A 14,972-nucleotide genomic window follows, 5' to 3' on the forward strand; every position below is an offset into this window, starting at 1 on the left:
AACCTTTTAGCTTCCTGCTCTTCCTTATACTGAATCCTAACACTCAGTAACAATATGTAACTTTCCACAGCACTTTAAAATTTCTAAAGCATTTTAATCTCATTTGATACCTTTAACAACCTTGTGAACAATTTTTGCCTTTTTTTTGCTGATCATTGAACATTGTTTTTATTGTGCACAATGTATTCCTGGTTCTTTTTGTTTTGCTCAGCATCGGTTCATGTAAATCTTTCCAGGCCTTCCTAAAATCATCTTGTTCATCACTTTTTATAGAATAACATTCCCCTTACCTTCATATAAATCATGTGAACTATTAAAAACATTTATAATAATTTCACAGATGAGGAAGTTAAATTGTCTTTGACTAAAAATTTACGCTAATTTAATATGGGATTCTACTCATTAATATGGAAGTGTCTGTTCCTTTCAAGCCGAGTAACTCCTATGCCACATTGGATCTCAAAAATACACAAGAGCAGTAAGAGGGAGCAGTTCAGGTTTAATAATTTATTTCTATATTGAGACAGCAAGAATAGGAATATGCAAGATTTTAGATTTTTTTTTTTTTACCAAAAAAAAAAAAAAAGAAAAGAAAAGATTGCAACAAATGAAGACACCCACACTGCCCCGATGTATCAGTTACATGGTCAGAAAACCAATTTCTAGAGAAAGGCAGTTGCTGGTGTCCTAAGTTTTATTGCATTTAAATGGGGGAAAGAAAAGGGGAAAGGATTAAGTTCAACCAGTCACCCAGAGAGAGAATAAGAGGGAGTCAGATGTCATGGGTTACACATCACACACAAATCAGGCAGCCATTTCACACACACTTTCTCTCTCTCTCTCTCTCACACACACACACACACACACACACACACACACACACACACACACACACACTTCCTTTCCTGAACAACAAAAGTGGGAGCAAGAAAGAGGGGAAAATATTCACAGAGCTACCTCTTATTGACGGAACAGTCTAGCCACACAGGGAGCACAATCATAACCTTGAACAATACTGGAAAAACCTAGGTAGGAGTGATTGTCTCAACCTCAAAGTCTAAACTCCCTTTCCTTTCGGTTCATATTCCTCTGATGTCCCTCAAAGCCCAACTAGGTATACTACTCCTATGATTTAGGGAGGCAGTTATGGCTGATTCCTCTCGGGAGATAGGGAATAAGGATGCCACCTATTTCTGGGAGATCTAACAGTACAAGACTGGTTGAATGGGAGTACACTGATGACAAAGCTGAAGGGAGAGAGAAGGAATGGTGCTGAGTTCAATTCACCCCAAAGATAACCAAGTTTGGTCCAGGTTGAAGAATTCCTCTTCCCCTGAAACAATACCCAGAAATAACTAAACAAAGTAATATTAAATATAGTGAGATTTAGCTACAGAATCTTTCTTTACTCCAGTCTCTCAGATCAGCCATCTAAATACCTGATGAAATGGTCCCAGTCCCAGGTAGGGACAGAGGCTCTGATATACAGCCACAGCAACCAAACATGGACCCCAAGTCAGGCCTAGACAGTGAGGCTACTGCAAGACTTTGGTGTCTAGAACAATGAGGAAGGGGCTAGGGAATAATTGAAAGTCCCTGACAAAGCATGTAATCCCTCAAGACCCCAACCCAGTGAGAAGCCAGCCTGCTGACTGCATCTTCCACCCTCCACCCCCCCTTCAACAAGTGGTTCTGGCTACACCACCTTCTGCACATTGCTGTATTCACATCTGCCCCAAGTACATGGGGCATGTTGGAAGAGTGAAGAGCAAGTCCCTTTGCCCCCAAGAAAGTTAAACAGCAAAGTTCAAGCTATGCCTGGCTCAAGCTTTCCAGGTCAGAGTAACTTCTAGGGCCAGAGTCACTGGGCCTGCCAGAGTCAGAAGATGTCTGCCATTCCCTCCCCCTCCCCAAACAAACCAGGTCATCCTAATTTACAAAAATAACATGACATTTCACAAAGATCAAGGCACTTGGGAGAGAGAGAGAGGAAAAAAAAGTCCTCAGTAAAACCCTAATGAAGCTGACTTTGGGGGTGGTGTGATTAAGACAAGAAGCAGGGAAGACATCACTCTGAGAGTGGGGAGAGGCAACTTGGACTTAGTGAAGGAAGAGGACACCCCTAACTCCTTTAGTCTTCCCCCTACAGCCCTGTCACTCCTTCCTCTGCCACCCAAGTCTATGGGAGACGGTATAGATGGCCAGGCAGTTTCCTAAGCAAAGATGTTGGTGATGAAATCTAGGAACCGCTTAGCATATTGATCAGGATGGACAGTAGAGATCTCTGCACCAGCCTGTGGAAAGAGAGAATTGAGAAGAAAGGGTTGAGAGTGGATTAGAGGATGGACTGCTCATTCATCCCAAACCCCAAACCCTTTCTGATTTCCAAATTCATTTCTTTAATTCCTCTCTCCCACCCATGGTCATTACAAAAGGTTACCCCAAAAAACTGAAACTCTACCCCTAACAACTGTTTCTGAGCCCTAGAGTAAGAATGAGAGGCAGAAGAATATATAAATCTTCTCTCTCTCTCTCTCTCTATATATATATATATACATATATATATAGAGAGAGAGACATATATAGATATATAGATATATAAATTACAATATAAAAATACTCACCCCATGCTTGACAGTCTTTGCTGCATGAGCTGCCTTCTTCTTGGCATCATACTGGGTCAGGATGTCAATGAGACCCATGAAATATACCTCCTTCTGGGGAGCCCCTGAGAGATGAGGAAATGTAGTAAGAAGCAAAGTATAATCCTGAAATCCATTCCCCACTCCATGCCCTCTCCAAAACTTTCATTCAATCATTATTTTATTCAGTTTTTAGCTTCATCTCCACACACTTCATAGATAGGGTGATGAGACTTTCTATTAGACTGGTTGACCTCTGAGATCTCTTCCAATCAGCATACAGACCAATTCAAGGGTACCACTCTCTAGTAGAACCATTCTCCCCTGATTTTGCTTCCCCTTGAGAGGGTCTCCTTTAAATTTTTTTTTTTTTTCTGACCACTAGGAATAACTCCAAAGCCCTTATTCTCAACATCCTACTTACCTTCAGCACTTCGGATGGCATAGACATCAATGAAGGACTCAAATTCCCCCGGACCTAAGGGTCGGTGAGCATGGATATAGCCTCCTATTCCCTCGGGGGAGGTACCACAGGAGCCAACCAGACCAGGAGGCCCTGCCATACCACAGTCCCCCTCCCCTTCCTGTTCCTCCTCTTTTCCAGGTCCTTCTTCCTCTGATTCGGTCCCCCGAACGATGTCATGGATACCCAGTAGGAGGCTGTAGTCCATAATCTTCAGCTGTACCAGAAACTGAAGGCCCACCAATGTATCAGAGATATCAGACCACTCCTTCTCTTCCAGGATTCAACACCCTCCACCCCACTCTGAATCTGGCTATCTCCAGGGAAAAGAGACAGAGGCTAAGAGAATGAATGGCAGAGGCAACCTTACATCTAATCAAATCCTTAAGAGTTTAAATACCTGTCCTGTTTTCACAACTCATACCTATTATCTCATTCCCCCTTCAATCAGAGCTGTGAGGGATCTCCCGTTAAGAAGCTGGAAGTCCTTGACTCTCTAAAGTCAACCTAAGCCTAATGGACAGGGACAAAGAAGAGAGGCTCCTTTATATTAGGACTAGAAGAAACAGATGCCCTATAGAAGAATGGTTCAGAGGATATCATTTTAGAATTAATCCCACCAAACCTCACCTCTACATCTCTCTTTAACTTTTCCAAAAATACTCTCTTCTCCTCCTCACCAATATAAACTTTCTGGTTCTTGTTTAGAAAGTCCATGTCTTTCAGTGTGGGTAATTCTTTAACCTGAGAGGAATGGAAAGAACAATGTATTATGATAAATCTTTTCCAATGCAACCTCAGAAAATGTCTCTCCCTATTCCACCCTCTACTCCTAGTCTTGGGCTCAATCTTTTCACTCTTCTGGAAAGTTCTTCTAGGTCCTTACCCCTCCCTCCTGGTTCTTTTCCCCACAGATACCATAAAGCATAAAACACAAAACTTACCAAAACCTAAGAGTAACTCCATAGCTAATCAAATACAAGAGGCATTCATTAGCTATGAAAAGGAATCTTAACTTTCTAGGACTTTATAGCCTAAACTTTCTGCTTTATCAATACACAACATGAAATGTCCCTAAGATTTTGTATTTGACTCTGATTGCTCCCAACTCACTTCTGGAGCTTCTGCTAGCCCCAAAATTACATCTAATTTATTATAGAATCTATGGCTTCCAAGCCAGTCTCTATCCACATCCTTTCTCTACCATCTCCCTTCTCTTAACAAAAGCCTCTCTCTTAAACTGAGGAAAGTCATGCAACAAGGAAAGGAGAATCAACACATTTATTCCTCAGACTGATATTTTTGCTCTCGTACCAACCCCAATATTTCCCATGTAGAGTAGTTCTATCTAGCTGAGTTCTGATGAAAAAATAGCCACTTTTTAATTGGACATAAGCCTTTCCAGAGAATTTTCTTTCTTTCCAATTTATAATCAGTGTAGTTTATGAGGATCCTTTAACAAAAGACATTTTCCTTTCCTCATTAGCAGAAATGGATATCCTTTTCATGCCCAGACATTACCCCAAAAAACAATATTACCTTTTCCTTGTCACTGGCTTCCCGCGATACCAAGGAGCCCTGCAAAAACAAAACAAAACAAAACAAAACAAACAAACAAAAATCCAGAAAGAAACAGTCAAGGAGTAACTAAAGTAATGGTGAGGACATTGCCTGTTGTGAACCTCACCACTTCACTGACACTGCCTTTCCTACAGGATGGATCTTCTAGCTCTTCTTCCAGTCCCCTTCCTGATTCTCTTTATCCTCCTCACCCCCTTACCTTGAGGTCATACTTCCTATGCACAGGGAGCCGATGGCTGAACATGTTGCGCATTACGAGCATGTAGCTGTCTTCGTTGTCAACGCTCACCCGGTACATTCCCAAGAACTGAGGGAGAAGCGTGTTGCCATGGCATTTGACTATATACTAGGATCGAAGCCCACAGATCATTGAGATGAAGATATGGGGGAAAAAAACAGAGAAGAACAACAGTCAGATGTATCCTGGGAAACACACAGTAAAAGGAATCCAGACATTATGGTTCTAGGTTTAGGAGAGAAAAAAATCTAACCTGAAAGTTGGCTGTGGCCAGAGGAGAGGGAATCATAGAGATCAAGCCTTCTAGAAATGCCCCTAATCATTCCTACTGCTCTTGAAATTCAATTTTTCCATTTGTTTAATACCTTTTATTTTTTAAATGTTAATATTTATCTTGTCAAACAATTCTGTAATAGAAGCCAATCAGATATATTATTCATATATTACAATTGAATAAACTGGATAAGGAATTTGCTAGATTTTCCCAGTTGATGGCAGTGAGACCTATAACTCAGATCTCTCAAACCAGCCTAAACACTTTAATTTAGAACGATGAAACTCCTCAACAAATTGATTTAGGATTCACAAAGGACAGAATTAAGATATTTATGCTTCCTTAGAAGTAGCACTTTTTGGATTCTTTTTTTTTTCAGGTTTTTCATTGGTGGCAAACAGAACCAAGACGAGTGGATAAAGTATTTTTGGCACCTGCAGAATATGCTCCATGAGTCAAAAAAAGAAAAAAAAAAGTTAATCACTTCCTGATTCCTAACTGATCTTTGGAAGGTAGATTGCCTCCCTGTACTAATTCTGTACCATAAATAACCATAGCAGTATCCTCCATACCCCCTTACCCCTGACAGATATTGGGTGTTAATATTTTATTGATTGATCCTAAATTAATCTACAGCCTATACTATGCTATATTTTATGTTTAATGCCATGTATCTTAAGCTATAAGCACCCAGAGGAAAGGAAACATAGCTAGAATTCTTGTTTTATATTACCACACGCTTATATATATTTTGTGATGATAACACATGTTGTTGAGTAATTTTTCAGTCATATCTGACTGTTCATAGGCCACTTGGGATTTCCTTAGCAAAGACACTGGAGTGGTTTACCATTTCCTGCTCCAGCTGATTTTACAGATAAGAAAACCACTGCTCAGGATCACACAGCTAATAAGTTTTTGAGACCAGATCTGAACTCAGAAAAATTAGTCTTCCCAACTCCAAATCTGGCACCTGATCCACAGTGCCACCTATCTACAGTCCACAGCTGTCTTTTTTTTTTTTTTTTTTTTTTTTAATTGGTCTATTTAGAGGAGGAAAGGATAGGATAGTCTTTTGGGGCCACAGTAAGACAGATATTTGTGGAGAGGAATGTTGAAATGAAATTTTAAGGCCTAACCTGATGGTAGTTAGAAAGATTGCTATGCATGTCAGCAATGTCCTCACTGGAAACCTCTTTGATGACCAGAGTCCGATCATAGGAAACAAGGAATCGACCATCACTGCCTTCACTCTCACTTGGAGGACTTCGGGTAAGAGAGACCTGAGAAATATAACAGGGGTCAGAGATGGAGATTACTCTTTCACTATAAAAAGAGAGAAAAATAATCAACTGAAAACATGTAGCAGTAGAAGAAACACCCAGCCCAAGGGAGAGAATAGAAGATAACATATCAAATTCAGAACCAAATTTGTTTTCTTTTCTTTTCTTTTTTATTTATTTATTTATTTTTGCTGAGGCAGTTGGGGTTAAGTGACTTGCCCAGGGTCACACAGCTAGGAAGTCTTAAGTGTCTGAGGCCAGATTTGAACTCAGGTCCTCCTGACTTTAAGGCTGGTGCTCTATCCACTGCACCACCTAGCCGCCCCCAAATTTGTTTTCAAAGGCCCATGCTCCCCTCCTTTCATTTGCTGGGTAAGAAAAATCAACTTCACCCCACTAGGGATACCTTACCTGGTAGTCTTGGTCATCAATACCGAATCGATCTCGAAGGTTCCTGAAGACCTGGGGACAATACTCCTTGAACTTGAAGTGACTAGGCAGGTTCTCCCTGGAGTGTGGGTTGAGGGGTGAACACTCATCTTAACAGTAGCATATGCCACAGACCAGGTAAGTTAGTCAACCTGAGATCAGCAGTGAGCCCACTGTTAACTGAGTTAACATAAGAAGGACTCTAAGTACCAGACTGATGATTTGTCATTTGCAAATGGTGGTCTTGCACAAATCAAAAAAGAATATCACAATGTTTCTTCCAGGTAAATCCTTATGAGTAGACTTCTTCCAAAGCTAAGATTCCATTAGTCTAAGATTTTAACTCTTAGGACTCTCTTTTGAAGTTTTAAATATTTCTGACTTATGAGAGAAGTAATAACTCACCCTCCTCTCAACATACATAAGAGGAAAGAAGGAAGAGGTCTCACTTACCGGTGGAAGAGGTGATTGTTGACCTTGATCTTGGAGCTCGCCTTAAAGTCATCTGGAAGCAGCATTACAGGAGGTGGGACCTGGCTAAGCTCATTGATCTAAAGAAAAATCAAACATGGAGGCAATAAGTGGCCAAAAAATTGGTTTGGGATAGAGGAAAGCCAGCAGTTTAAACCTCATTCTTTAAAAAAAAAATCTAAGTGTCTTAATAGAGGGAGAAAAAAAATCTCTGTTCCCTCATACTGCTTAAATTTTACTTAAACCCCTCAATAAACCCATTCCATGTGACATCATGCCCACAACACATAATCATTTTATCAGGCAAACTCTCTAAGTTTCTCATGTTTATTTTTAAAGCTGTGAGGAATTCTAAAGAAAAAATATTCCGCAGTCTCAGACACTGAAGGCAAATAGCTATGTTCTAAATTTTAAATCAGTCATTTTAGTTTGAGAGCTAAGGAGGCCCTTAAGGAAAAAGCAGAAGGAAGGGTGAAAGAGCTAGTAACTATAAACAATTCCTAATGATGGTGACCACTCTACCCAACAAACCTAGTGTCCAGAACATAGAGACAGTAAATAAAAATTCAGAGCAGGATGGTTTAGGGGAGGGCTATAAATAATGAAAATATATATTTACACATTTTTTCCCTTAGTCCTACCAGCTCTGACCTAATTCTGTATAGAAGGGGCCCCACCCCCCATTCCCTAATCTTGGAAGGTGTAAGCAAAAAAAAAAAAAAAAAGAGCAAGTGATTTGCAACCAGGATGATTAGGAGCACATTCACTAAGGACAAAGTGTTTTTCCTTCCACCCTATTATTCTTCCTTCAGCTCCAAAAAATATGTTAAAAATCTATGAGTGAGCACCAGATAGAGGGGATTGTGAGGGCCAACATCCTATGCTAAGGCTCTCTAAGAGCTCAATGCCTCTGACTTGACTTTTCTGTTTTCCCTACTCTCTCCCAAGGCTAACATCTCCCCTCCAAAACATCCCCCAAGAGAACAAAGTCTAAGAGTCTAATCTGCATCGTGCAGTGGCAACTCATTTAGATGGAAAAGGCCCACACTCCTCCAGAAAAATAACTTGCCAATCCCTGAGATTAAGCTGTCCCTTCCACCTGCTGTGCTAGAAGCTGAATCATCATTAAGACATATGTCCAATAAACAATTCATCTGAGCCTTCAAAGGAAAGCTGAGCTGGATCTGCACCCAGGAGGCAGCCATGGGCACCATTAATTGAAACTCTGCTAACGCTTATCTTTGAATAGGCTCAGGGTAAGAGGGTAGAGTAGAAGGGCCAAAGATAGCACTCTAAGGAACATCTTTCCTCTTAAGTCTGACGATCAATTACAGCCACTGACTTAAGGACACTGAAATAGACCAGAGCTGTCTCAGTGGCCCAAAGTACTTTTCCAAATTATGAACCCACCCACTCTGTGGGGGAGAGGTTAGTTTTAACACTCAGGATAAAGTGTCGAGAGCTGAAGTTCCCTCTCTTCCTAAGGCCGCACAGTTCATCCAAGATGCCCAGACACATGGATTTCCTTCTGCAATCTGGACCTCGCATAGAGGGGGGGTCTATAAGACGAAGGACTAGAGCTCGAAGAAAATTTCATTTTCTTCTTTGTTTCTTACAGAAATCTTAATCCCTTTCCTCTCTGCTTTACGCTAGAGTAAGGAATGGGATTCCTCTCCTCTCCGGATCCTTTCAAAATCCACCCACATTTAATACGATCCTATTAGAAGCCATGCACCGAGCCGACCACCCCGCCCCCCAAAGTTCCGTCCCTGCAGCCATGGAAGCTGTTAAGAGAGTTAGGGCTAAGCAGGAAACCAGGCTGGACAGGGAGGGGGGATTGCATCTCGGACATGCTGTACCTCCGGACACACTCATGAAGCCTGGAGCTCCCCCAGGCTAAGCCACAGGCTTCGGGATCAAGATCAGGGGCTAGAAGGCAGGAGGGAGAGGAGCTTGAATGCCCCAAGCCCCCGGCCCGGCCCCTCCCCAGCCAGTCCCCGTCGCCCTCAGCCCGGGGTCCCTCCACACAGAAACCCGGGGGATCGAGACGGGGAGAAAGGGAGTGGGGGAAGGGACGCGAGGCCCCGGAGATCCCGGACACCGACGGCAGCAGCGCCCTCGGGAGGGGGACTCCAGGGTAAGCCCGGAAGGGGGAGGGGAAGGACGAAGGGGGCAGAGTCTCACCGAGTGGGCGACGCCCCACAGGAACACGCCCACAAGCGGGTCGGCGGCCCGGAATACCTTCACCTTCTGCTGCACGAAATGCTTCTTCTTGGTCTTGGAGGCAAAGCCGAAACCTGGTCCCGGGCCCCCAGCCGCCGGCGGTACGGTGGCCGACGAGGCGGAGGAGGACGCCATGGCCTGACCCCTGCGAACCTGTCGGAGCCAGAGCCTAAGCTAGGAGCCGCGATGCTAGCGCCCGCCTCCGGAAGTGCTGCTCACCTGCAGCGCCGTCACGTGACGGGGGGACCGGCGGGAGGTGGCGCGGTCTCGGGACAGCAAAGTTGGGAATGCGCCGGCGCGGAGCCGGGGTACAGCACACCCTCCAGTGACGCGGCTGTGTCATCCTCTCACCTGGAGCGTGCGCGAGCGAGCGAGCCTGCGCACTGGCTGGGGAGGGGGCAGCCCAAGGCCTGGTTTTTGGGGCGCTTACTTCTCCCAGCTCGTTCCGGTCTTCGCGGCCCTACTGCGGGGCGCGGAGCCCCCCAGTCTGAGCCCGAGGGAGGAGAACCTGCTCCCGTCCCTCCATGGTTCACATCCCGCCCCTTCCCCATTACTTTTCCCCCCCCACCCCCCCGAAAACACGTAGGCAGGCTGGAGAAAGGTTATCTTTTTCTTTATTTTTAAAGATATCCGCTCGTACTTTAATAGACACTGGGGTTTGTGTAGTGTTTTCTTCCACTCCGACATGCAACGTTTGGCAGATGTGGGTGGGCCAGCCAGATGCCGCGACCCAGGCTCTAGGGGGGGGGACGGGTGACTCGAGGAGGAGGAGGAGGAGGATGCAGGAGGAGGCCTTCATGGAAGGATTTTTTTCCCTGTGGCGTGCGTGTGTACAGCGTGTGAGTGATACATTCCCGGCCCTTCTCCCGCTAACCCTATTTGCCCCCATGCCTCCCCCCACGCCATGCCTTCACAGCCCATCTGCTCCTTAAAGGAATGGTTAAATGGCACTATTACATAAGACATACTGGAGTCGGGTCCCTGGTAGTGAACATTGGCATGAAATCCCTTTACTAACGTCGTTTCTCATTGGTCCAAGACTTGACCCTCATTCTTTATCAGTGTGATTTCTTTGACTATTACCTCTCAGGTACTTGTAGACTGTCTCATCCGATTTGAGCTCTAGTTTAAGAGTCTGGCAAATTCTATCATCTTAAAAGGTGTGGATATGGATGGTCTCTTCCCCACTCCAGTTTTTTTTTGCTTCAAAGATATGAATTTAGGGGGTGAGGGATATTCAGTTCTACCGTGACTGACAAAGGTGAGAATGTGTTTGTTTTTTCCTCTAGAAAAATCAGTTCTGGGATGTAGCTGTTTTGTTTGAGAAATGTTCATTCTTTCTATCCTGGATTTATGCCTTAAAATAGTTTAGGAAGAAATTTCTATCCTGTCTATAGGGCAGACATACCCGTTTTCTTCCTTGGATTCCTCCCCAAGCCTCCCTTAAAAGTTGAAAGAATAGATGTTAGGCAGTAAAATAGCCCTGCAGATAAGATTTGCATTTACAAGTTTCTAAATAATTCTGGTGTCCCTTAAGAGAAAAGGAGAAATCTGGTTTTCTTTCTAGTCTGTGGTCTAAGTTCTCCAGTCTTGCACTTATCCACAAAACCACTTGAACATGGGCAGAGTTGAATAGAAGAAAGAGTTAGACCAAAGCCAAACCAAAATTCTGACCGTTTCTTCTACCCAAAGTAGCTGTTGCTTTTTGGGCTAAGGGAGGGTATAGTTGGAGCTTCTAGATATTAAGTCTTGAAACTCTTATTTCCTTAAAAAAAATTTTTTTTCCCTTCCCTTCTTCATTAACATTCACTCTTTGAAAAGGATTTTTGCTGAAGAAACAGAAAATAGAAATTTGGAGACTGTTGCCCCCAGCTTGGAAGGAATAAATCTAGAGAGTCATTCTTCTGACAACCAGAAAACCCCAAACCAAGGCTGAGGCAGGAAAGGAGAGATGAGAGGATAAAGCAGCATAATATGGAACAAAGATAAAAAGGTCCAGCTCACCTCCTCTACATCTTGAGATCAGTGTTGCAAATAGGTGCAAGAAATTTCCCTGCCTGTTTACTCCATTATGCTGGGAGAAATTCAAGACAAACAACATCAACTGCCATTTGCCTATTTGCTATCCACTATAGTTTTTTTTTTAAAAAAAAGAACAAGCAGTTATTTGCCAGTCTCTCTGGAGAAAGGTCAAAAGAATTAAGTTCCCAGCTTCTCTATCACTACAGTGCAGCTCTGGCAATTCTAAGCAGAAACTATGAGGTGGCATGTCAAAAGGCAAAAATAAAAGAGATTTCAGCCACTCATGTTTTTAGTATCCAGAGAACAAGAAAAAAAGATAAATCTTGGAGGACAGTGGTAAATATCTGGAATCCTAAGAAGGTAGGAATTCTAGGCACCCCTGCTCAATAAATCTGTGGGGGAGAAAGACTGTTTCTGTAACTTGTTATAAAGCCAAAACATTCTTCAACTTAAGGCTTTGTTTTTGTTTTTAAACAAGCAAGGCCATGGGCCTTTAACTTCCTTTGTTCCTTCTTTACCATTTGACCCCTTTACCAGTGACCCTGACTTAGTGATTAATACCACTCAATGTGAAAGACAAATACATGAGAGAAGAAATCTTCACCTTCTTCCTTACTACCCCAAATGAGTGGGGTAAACTATGCATAAAAAGTTGCTAGATACATCATTAGATACCTTCAAGAGTAAGACAGTGGGAAAAAAAGACATAGCAGCAGTTTTGATATACAGTACACAGAGATATACAGAGAACAAGAGAAAGACATCAAACATGATACAGTTGAACAACGAGGATTGGGGAAAGGGGTTAGTAATCAGAGACCACAGGTTTGCAGCATGCTGAGAGGAGAGGCCTCAATCCCTCTTAGAAACTGGGGAAGAAAAAAAAAGCAGGATCACTCTGGAGCCCAAACAGAAAAAGCACTTAATTTTTTTGATTCAAAAAGGAATTAGTACATTAATTTCACAGATTTTTAGCATAATGCCAAAATATAAAACTCAGCAATCCTCAGCTTCTTTTTCTCTCATTGCTCCTTACCTCTCTTCACCCCTAAATCACCCAGTATTTTTTTAGTTCATGATTTTTACCCTATCTTTCTGGTATTTTAGATAAAATTGGGTTCCCCATCTTGGCTATATTTCTGGTTGAGTTCTTTCTGAGAGTACTTGACTTTGGATTGCCACTCTGGCTAAAGCAAGAATGTAAATTTTCTTGATAGAAGTATTTTACTTTGGTATTTTTATCTCTATCACCTATCACAGTACCATACATGTATTAAGCATGCAAAACGTTTATTGAATTTAATTGAGAGACTACCAATGTTTTCTCTGTTAATGGTCCCCAGGGATCCAAAATAATGAGCCTAAGAAAAGCCTTTTGTCAAGTTCTAAATCTGAAGGAGCCTTGGAGAAAAAATATAGGTGAAAAGAAAAGACTTAGAGCTTAGAGACTTGGAGAGTTATATAGAAAACATATAAGGGCATGGCCATGAATCAGAAAGCTCAGAAGGGACAACCTCAAAAAAGGTGAAATGGTATTTTCTGTTGTCCCACTTCTACCTCCACTCTCCACCACAAAGTAAAAAAGAAAGGCCCTCAATCAAAGCTGGAGGGAAAGAGAGAAGAGGGAGTTTCCCATAGGCCATTCATTGGTAGGGAACAAAAATGAGGAGGTTGGGAAGCAAGCTGTGGGGAAAGACTTTTTTCCTGAAGATATCTTAGTTTAGCATATATTGTCTATCCAAAAATAATTTTGGTGTAGCATTGATATCATCTCTCAAAGCCTTTTCCATTCTTTGAACTCTTAAGTCTATTCCTGTCTTTTAAAAATTCCTCTGTGAAACTTTCCTGCCCAGCTTCCAGAATTTACTCTTTGGTATGTACCAGTGACCCCTAGTGGCACTGTGGCTAAAGCAGTATCCACCTGACTAGAATATAAGTGTAGGTTAAGAGAATGAATGGCAAGGCAAGGTAGCATATGTTACATTCCAGAGAGGAAGGCAGAAATTTACCTATGCAAAGTAAATAATGTGGAGCTGGAAGAGACATGTTGAAGTATAGGGAAGCAAACTGAAGCTAATCTGTTAGACACCTAAAGTTACCTCAAAGTGCAGGTATATATCAGTTCATAGGGAGGATTAGCTGGCTGCTGTCTCTTGATGAAGGGGGAAAAGCTTAGCCTGTTCATCAGCTTCACAGCCACAGGGCAGGTCACTCCTAAAGAAGAGAATAACTAAATAATACCATCCACTAATACTTTGCAATTATGAAGAATTTTCTAACCGTCTCATTTTACTTTCACCACACATTTGTATTGAAGTAAGGAAAGACAAGGACTGGTCAGAAGATCATAAATTTAGAATTGGAAGGAACTTTAAAAATTATTCTAGTAGCCACCTTTTATAGATGAGGAAATTGAGGACCTGAGAGATTAAAGTATATGAGTAATAAATAACAAAACCACGATTCAAATCCAATTTCTTTGACTCCACATAGAAGACTTGCCCAAAATTGCATTTCACAGTAAAGACAAAATGAAAATTTTATCATACACCACATTATTGTTCAATTCTGTTCAATTCTGGTTTAAGTACTGAAAGAATTCTATATGGAGTGATGGATTGGTCAAAAGAGTACTTCTAAATTAAAGTGGGGATAGGACTGAGATAATGTTATTAACCAGAGTAGTTTGAAGAATGATCCTTGTCCTACCTAATAATATCCCCCCTTCCACCTTTTATATAGCATAATCCAGGGAATTTTCATGAGAGAGGAGGAGGAGAAATTTAAGAACCTCCTCAAGGGTATGTTTGATGATGGGATCTCTAGGGAAAACTAATATTTTCTCCATTTATTTCTTAAATTTTGGCAATAAATCAAGCATTTGATACAATAAATCAATATAAAAATTTTCCAATTTTCTGAGGTAAGATGCTCACAAGAATTGCCTTGGTCTGGGATAGCTCCAGCACACTTCTCATCCCACCCACCAAAGAGATATCCTAACATAGGGAAATCTCACCTGTTGTCATTGATGTCTGTAGCATTTCCTGGAGAAATCAGTCATTGTGAGTAAAGAAGACAAAAGAAAATAAATAAACAAGGAGGCAGGGAATCAAGTAACAATTTTCTAAGTTTCTCCTCTGTCCCTTCAGAAGCCCTTGGGGATGTTAAGATATAGCTACCTTCTATTATCATTATGTAGGCTCCTTCACTAAATTTCCTTGGGAGTGGGAGTAGGATGGGGTTGAATCTAAAGAAGAGGCTGTTCAGTACTCTCACTAATAGAAGGGTTAAGATGAATAGTAAAGGAAGAATCAAAAGGAGAGAATACCAGACCCAGAAATAA

General features: G+C 42.0%; 2 protein-coding genes across 6 annotated transcripts in view; both read right to left on the bottom strand.

The window, feature by feature from the left end:
- Positions 1 to 492: 492 nt before the first annotated feature.
- Positions 493 to 10,245, bottom strand: PIP4K2C (phosphatidylinositol-5-phosphate 4-kinase type 2 gamma). 2 transcript variants are annotated; one of them, XM_074269869.1, is made up of 10 exons: positions 9,566 to 10,245; positions 7,364 to 7,461; positions 6,893 to 6,989; positions 6,338 to 6,481; positions 4,886 to 5,032; positions 4,645 to 4,683; positions 3,736 to 3,849; positions 3,067 to 3,334; positions 2,625 to 2,728; positions 493 to 2,294 (listed from the first exon to the last, which is right to left on the bottom strand). In XM_074269869.1, exons 1-10 carry the CDS (start codon positions 9,737 to 9,739, stop codon positions 2,214 to 2,216), a joined length of 1,266 nt encoding a protein of 421 aa, XP_074125970.1. In that variant the 5' UTR covers positions 9,740 to 10,245; the 3' UTR covers positions 493 to 2,213. The 2 variants fall into 2 exon arrangements, with proteins under 2 accessions (XP_074125970.1, XP_074125971.1); XM_074269870.1 differs by lacking the exon at positions 9,566 to 10,245 and adding an exon at positions 9,241 to 9,511.
- KIF5A (kinesin family member 5A) overlaps positions 10,202 to 14,972 on the bottom strand; it is a 33,213-nt gene continuing 28,442 nt past the window's right edge. For 3 of the 4 annotated variants that reach the window (XM_074269867.1, XM_074269868.1, XM_074269865.1), the window contains exons 27-29: positions 14,646 to 14,673; positions 13,726 to 13,840; positions 10,202 to 12,495 (exon numbers count right to left, since the gene is read on the bottom strand). In XM_074269867.1, the coding sequence (XP_074125968.1) occupies positions 13,762 to 13,840; positions 14,646 to 14,673 (107 nt within the window). In that variant the 3' untranslated portion in view covers positions 10,202 to 12,495; positions 13,726 to 13,761. The remainder of the gene's footprint in view (positions 12,496 to 13,725; positions 13,841 to 14,645; positions 14,674 to 14,972) is intronic. The other variant, XM_074269866.1, reaches the window with a different exon arrangement.

This window comes from Sminthopsis crassicaudata, chromosome 5 (assembly GCF_048593235.1).
Source record: "Sminthopsis crassicaudata isolate SCR6 chromosome 5, ASM4859323v1, whole genome shotgun sequence".
NCBI lineage: Eukaryota > Metazoa > Chordata > Mammalia > Dasyuromorphia > Dasyuridae > Sminthopsis > Sminthopsis crassicaudata.

What these genes read in the sequence shown, in the direction of transcription:
- PIP4K2C (XM_074269869.1), bottom strand. Translation starts at nt 9,739, where the DNA reads ATGGCGTCCTCCTCCGCCTCGTCGGCCACCGTACCGCCGGCGGCTGGG. An exon ending in ATCTTTCTAACTACCATCAG is followed by an intron (nt 5,033 to 6,337) that starts GTTAGGCCTTAA and finishes CTTCGATCCTAG; the next exon opens with TATATAGTCAAATGCCATGG. An exon ending in AAGCCAGTGACAAGGAAAAG is followed by an intron (nt 3,850 to 4,644) that starts GTAATATTGTTT and finishes CATTCCTCTCAG; the next exon opens with GTTAAAGAATTACCCACACT.